This window comes from Phaseolus vulgaris, chromosome 4 (genome assembly GCF_000499845.2).
Source record: "Phaseolus vulgaris cultivar G19833 chromosome 4, P. vulgaris v2.0, whole genome shotgun sequence".
Lineage (NCBI taxonomy): Eukaryota > Viridiplantae > Streptophyta > Magnoliopsida > Fabales > Fabaceae > Phaseolus > Phaseolus vulgaris.
Genome location: NC_023756.2, coordinates 27591474 through 27597659, shown reverse-complemented (window position 1 = coordinate 27597659; position 6186 = coordinate 27591474). Strand labels below are relative to the sequence as shown.

At 49.3% G+C, this 6186-nt stretch overlaps 1 protein-coding gene across 1 annotated transcript; it reads left to right on the top strand.

Annotated features, from left to right (window-relative positions):
- The first annotated feature begins 3871 nt into the window (after positions 1–3871).
- On the top strand, positions 3872–5839 carry LOC137838581 (uncharacterized). Its single transcript, XM_068647826.1, has one exon. It carries the CDS (start codon positions 3872–3874, stop codon positions 5837–5839), a length of 1968 nt encoding a protein of 655 aa, XP_068503927.1.
- The last annotated feature ends 347 nt before the right edge of the window (positions 5840–6186 follow it).

Below are 6186 nucleotides of genomic sequence, written 5' to 3'. Positions count from 1 at the left end.
GCATAGGAAGTTTGTACTTAGTCCTTTACCACACTCTCAAGTGGTAAAAGACCAAATACAAATGAAACATAAGAGAGATAAGGAAAACAAAAAAAAAGAGTGCTAGAAAAAGAGAAAATCCTTAGGGATAGAAAGGCGTGGGAGAAGAGTGTTCCTTCCCACAAGGTTGCTCAGCAAGAAAAGCCTTTTGAAAACATCTTGGAAAATTTTCTTCTTGCTGAACAACCAAGCCTAATCTTTTGTAAAGGAACACTTGCATGCACTGCCACAAGTAATGAACCCATGAGTCTACCTCCTCAAGTGGAAAAACTTTTAAGTGAGTTTGAAGATATATTCTCTAATGAGGGACCCATTGGACTTCCCCCTATTAGAGGTATAGAACATCAAATTGACTTTATTCCGGGGGCAAGCCTACCAAATAGGCCCGCTTATAGAACTAACCCCGAGGAAACCAAGGAGATAGAGTCACAAGTTCAAGACTTGTTGGAGAAGGGTTGGGTTCAAAAGAGCCTAAGCCCTTGTGCTGTACCTGTCTTGTTGGTGCCAAAAAAAGATGGAAAATGGCGTATGTGTTGTGATTGTAGAGCAATCAACAACATCACCATCAAGTATAGGCATCCAATCCCAAGGCTTGATGACATGCTTGATGAGTTACATGGGTCAACCATATTTTCTAAAATTGACCTTAAAAGTGGGTATCACCAAATTCGAATCAAAGAGGGTGATGAATGGAAAACCGCTTTTAAGACCAAGTTTGGATTATATGAGTGGTTGGTGATGCCATTTGGGCTCACTAATGCCCCTAGTACATTTATGAAGCTCATGAATCATACCTTGAGGGATTGTATAGGTAAATACGTAGTAGTTTACTTTGATGATATCTTAGTGTATAGCAAAACCCTAGAAGACCATCTAAGTCACCTTAGGGAAGTTCTTCTAGTGCTTAGGAAAAATAGTTTATTTGCCAATAGTGATAAGTGCACCTTTTATGTAGATAGTGTAGTTTTCCTAGGTTTCATAGTTAACAAAAGGGGAGTGCATGTTGACCCCGAGAAGATCAAAGCCATCCGAGAGTGGCCAACCCCTGTAAGAAGTTTCCATGGTTTAGCTAGCTTTTATAGAAGGTTTGTACCTCATTTTTCAAGCTTAGCTTCCCCTTTAAATGAACTTGTCAAAAAAGATGTTGCATTTTGTTGGAGTGATAAGCATGAGCAAGCCTTCCAAAGGCTAAAGGCTCAACTCACCAATGCACCAATTCTAGCTCTCCCAAATTTTTCTAAAACCTTTGAGATAGAATGTGATGCATCGGGAGTGGGCATATGTGCGGTATTGTTGAAAGGTGGACACCCCATTGCATATTTTAGCGAAAAACTCCATGGTGCCACCCTCAACTATCCCACCTATGACAAAGAGCTTTATGCTCTTGTGCGAGCCCTAAAGACTTGGGAACACTACCTTGTGTCCAAAGAATTTGTAATCCATAGTGATCATGAATCTTTAAAGTATTTAAAGGGCCAACACAAGCTCAACAAGAGACATGCTAAATGGATGGAGTTTCTTGAACAATTTCCTTATGTAATCAAATACAAGAAAGGAAGCACCAACATAGTGGCCGATGCTCTCTCAAGGCGGCATGTACTCTTTTCAAAATTAGGTGCCCAAATTCTTGGATTTGATCACATAAGAGAACTTTATCAAGAGGATCAAGAATTTTCATCCATCTATGCCCAATGTCAACATAGGGCACAAGGAGGTTACTATGTGGCCGAGGGATATCTTTTTAAAGAAGGAAAACTTTGCATTCCCCAAGGCACACATAGGAAGCTCCTTGTCAAGGAATCACATGAAGGGGGACTCATGGGCCATTTTGGAGTTGATAAAACTCTAGATCTTTTGAAAGAAAAATTTTATTGGCCACACATGAGAAAGGATGTCCAAAGACATTGCTCTAGATGCATATCATGTTTAAAAGCAAAGTCTAGAATAATGCCTCATGGACTGTACACCCCCTTGCCGATTGCAAATGCTCCTTGGGAAGACATTAGCATGGACTTCATTTTAGGACTCCCTAGGACTGCAAGAGGCCATGACTCTATCTTTGTGGTAGTGGACCGTTTTAGCAAAATGTCCCAAGAAGTATAGTATCCGATAGAGATCCCAAGTTCATAAGCCACTTTTGGAAAACTCTTTGGGGCAAACTTGGAACAAGACTACAATTTTCAACTTGTCATCCTCAAATGGATGGCCAAACCGAAGTAGTCAATAGATCTCTTGGAACTATGCTTAGGGCTATCATGAAGGGAAACCACAAATCTTGGGATGAGTACCTTCCCCACATTGAGTTTGCTTACAATAGAGTAGTCCACAAGACTACTAATGCTTCTCCTTTTGAAGTCCTATATGGATTTAATCCTCTCACACCTATGGATTTATTACCTCTTCCTAATCCACAAGAATTTGTGCACAAGGAAGGAGTAATCAAAGCCGATTTTGTGAAGAAAATGCATGAGAAGGTTAAAATCCAAATACAACAACAAATGAAAAGTATACAAAATACAACAATAAAGGAAAGAAAGAAATAATTTTTGAGGAAGGAGACTTAGTTTGGCTTCACCTTCGAAAAGACCGATTTCCAACTCAAAGGAAGTCCAAACTAAGTCCCTGAGGTGATGGACCCTTTCAAGTCCTCAAGAGAGTCAACAACAATGCATACAAATTGGACCTACCTCTTGAATATGGAGTACATGATACTTTTAATGTGATCCGGTCGGTTACATTTTAGGGTGACGTCAGCGACCGATGTCCACGTGGGCCGTACTTAGTGGGACACGTGGGCCAGGGAAGCTGATGCATCTTGAAGAGAGCGATCAGGCGGAGATCGGTGATCAGAGGGAATGCGCGATCATCGGCTAGGTGAGCCACGGGCTGATCGGTCATTATGTCACACGCAGTGATGCTGGGAACGAGAGGGAATTCCCGGTGAGAGCACTGTAGCCGAGCCTTGTGTGGCATGACGTCAGGAGTCAGAGAAGCCATACGCCTTTTGGTACCGTGCACAAGGGCGGTCTGAGGAAGCTGGCGGTCGGTCGGCACCCTGTGGCCCATGGCATGCGTGGGCAGAAAGGGTGATCGTTCGCACGACAGGGAATATCTGGTATGCGCACTGGTCCAAGTCGCACCTGGTACCCACGTTGAGGTTGCCCGAGACACCCAACATATGAAACACGCTAAGTTTGTACGCGGATAACTTAGGGGAGTGACAAGGTATATAAAGGGGTTCCATGCTCATTTCTAGGTACGCTTTTGATACAGAGAAGTGGCTAGTTTTCGCGCAGAGAGAAGAGAGAGAATTCGCAGAGAACACGGTCCTTGCAGAGATCATAGAGTGAACTACTCTTTGGTGGTTTTGTTCGCTGACTTACGGAAGGCTGAGTGAGACGCTGCGGAGCTTTCAAAGGGGCAAGTCACCGGCAAGATCATTTGGCGCCCACCGTGGGGCCCGTGTGAAATTGTGATCCCATCCACTGCGTTGCCAGATTTCGTGTGTTCCTAAGATTCTTTGCTGCAAGAATGAGGAAGACAAGGCAAACTACACCCGCGCCATCCGTCGAAGAAGGAGCTGTAACGATGGCGCAAGTCTTGGAGATAATGCGCGCGCTGCAAGACAATGTGGCGGCGTCAAGAATGGCGCAAGAAAGGATGCAGGCAGACTTGGCTGCATCGCAGGGCAGGAACGAAGATTTGAACCGGGTGAACGAGGAGCTGCGCCAGTCTTTACAGGCGCAGAAAGAGAGGGTGGCGGAGGAAGGAGTGGCGCCACCACCATCCCCCCCCCCCCAGGACTCTCCCTATGACATTCTCATCTGAAATAATGGGTGCAGTCGTACCACCAGGCTTAGTGGGGGTGAAGGCCTCGTTCACGGGGGTAGAGGATCCAGAAGCACACCTGACGGCTTTCCACACCCAAATGATGCTTTCTGGAGGATCGGATGCCGTATATTGCAAACTATTCATGAGTACCCTGAGTGGGATAGCGCTGGAATGGTTCGTAAGCCTGCCAGACGGCCATATCACGTCGTTTCAACAATTCTCAAAGTTGTTCAGGAAGCAGTATATTGTGAACAGGGCACCCCCAGTGGTGTCCTACGATCTTTTCGATGTGCGCCAGAACCAAGGCGAGTCCCTCCGGGATTACCTTAGCCGTTTTGGGGCGCAGGTGGTGGTGCACGCATTCAAGAAAGGGGTTCTTGCGGGCCCCTTTAGTGAGTCTTTGATCAGGCACCGCCCCAGCACGTTCGCGGAGATTAGGCGTCGTGCCATAGCGCACATCACTGCAGAAACAGCGGTTTCTGAGAAAAGGGAAAGCGCGGTCCCTAACAAGTCGCGCGCAGGACCAAGCAGGACTCAGCAGCCGATGAGGGTGCACGAGGCCAAGGAGGGAAAGAGGGCTCAGGGGAAACCCCGCCCTTACGAGCCTCGAAGGGATCAGAATGGGGGGCGCACGAGGGAGAGTAACGCACCCCCCAGGTTCGATTTTGTGGTGGAGCTAGCGGAACTGATCGCCATTTCGGCTATAGCAACACGGCTGCGAGCACATGAGAAGACCGACAGGGTGCTGGGGCGAAAGAAAGACGTGTGGTGTGAGTTCCATCAGGCCTATGGCCACCCACTTCGCGCGTGCTTGGCATTGGGACACCAACTCGCGGAGTTGGTAAAAAACGGCTTCCTGAGTGATTACCTGCGAGAGCCACAAGGCGATCAGACATCGGGGGCCCCATCAGGGGATCCTCAGCACGAGGTACCGGTGCACGGGGAGGTGCACACGATCGCGGGAGGATTCTCTGGGGGAGGGTGTACAGCCTCTCAGAGAAAGAAGTACGCGCGATCGGTGTTGGCAGTCGACTCGGCGGAGGAGGATCACTCCCCCGACGTTGACATTGTCTTCACCAAGGCTGATCTCCGGGACGTTGTGCCTCACGACAACGACCCGATAGTCATCTCCCTTGTCATGGCAGGGAGGAAGCTGCACAGGGTCCTTGTGGACCAGGGAAGCTCGGCAGACGTGATGTTCTGGCCGACGTTCAGCAAACTGCAGCTGTCCCCTGATCTTTTGAAGCCGTACCCGGGGTGTTTGTATGGTTTCGCAGGGGACCAGGTAGAGGTGCGGGGCTATGTGGAGCTGAGGACCACATTCACGGATGGTGCCACAGCCCGCACTGAGAAGATTAAGTACTTGGTGGTCAATGCCCCGTCTGCTTATAACATACTGTTGGGAAGACCGACGCTCAACAGGTTAGGAGCTGTACCATCAACAAGGCACATGAAGGTAAAGATGCCTTCGATGGAGGGGGTAGTGGTTACCATTAAATCGGACCAAAAGGAAGCCCGCCGCTGCTACGAAAACAGTCTCAAGCAGCGGAGAAGCGTGTGCCATGTTACCTCGACGCCGCCACCAAGGTCAGACGAGGGAAGAACGGAGGTCGCGACGTTGGTAAGGGGCACACACGGCGACGTGGAAATGGAAGAGGCGCTGCTCGGGGGCACGGGAAGTGCCCGGGGTGAAGCTGAGGGGGCGAGAGGGATCGCGCCTCGCGAGTCTGGGATAGCGAGGGCGGTCATCGCCAGAGAAAGAAGACCCCACCCGACTGAGGGGTGGGTGGAGGCGGCGATCGGAGGAAGGGGGTTCAAGCTGGGAGGACAGCTCGACGAGGACACGCGACGACAGATCGCCGGGGTAATTGAGAAGAACATGGGTGCATTTGCGTGGACGGCCTCGGACATGCCGGGCATCGACCCGGACTTCCTCTGTCATCGCCTTGCAATGGATCCCCAGGTCTGACTGGTGCGCCAAAGGAGGAGGAAGTACAATGAGGAGAAGAGGCAGGTGATCCAAGAAGAAACCCACAAACTCTTGGCCGCAGGGCATATCAGGGAAATCCAGTACCCAGAGTGGCTGGCCAATGTGGTGCTGGTGCAGAAGTCAAACGGCAAATGGAGGATGTGCGTGGATTTCACCGACCTCAACAAAGCATGCCCCAAGGACTCCTATCCCCTGCCGAGCATTGACGCCCTGGTAGATAGTGCGTCAGGATGCCAGCTGATGAGTTTCTTGGACGCCTTTTCGGGTTACAACCAGATCAGGATGCACCCGTCGGACGAGAGCAAGACTGCATTCATGACCGAGCG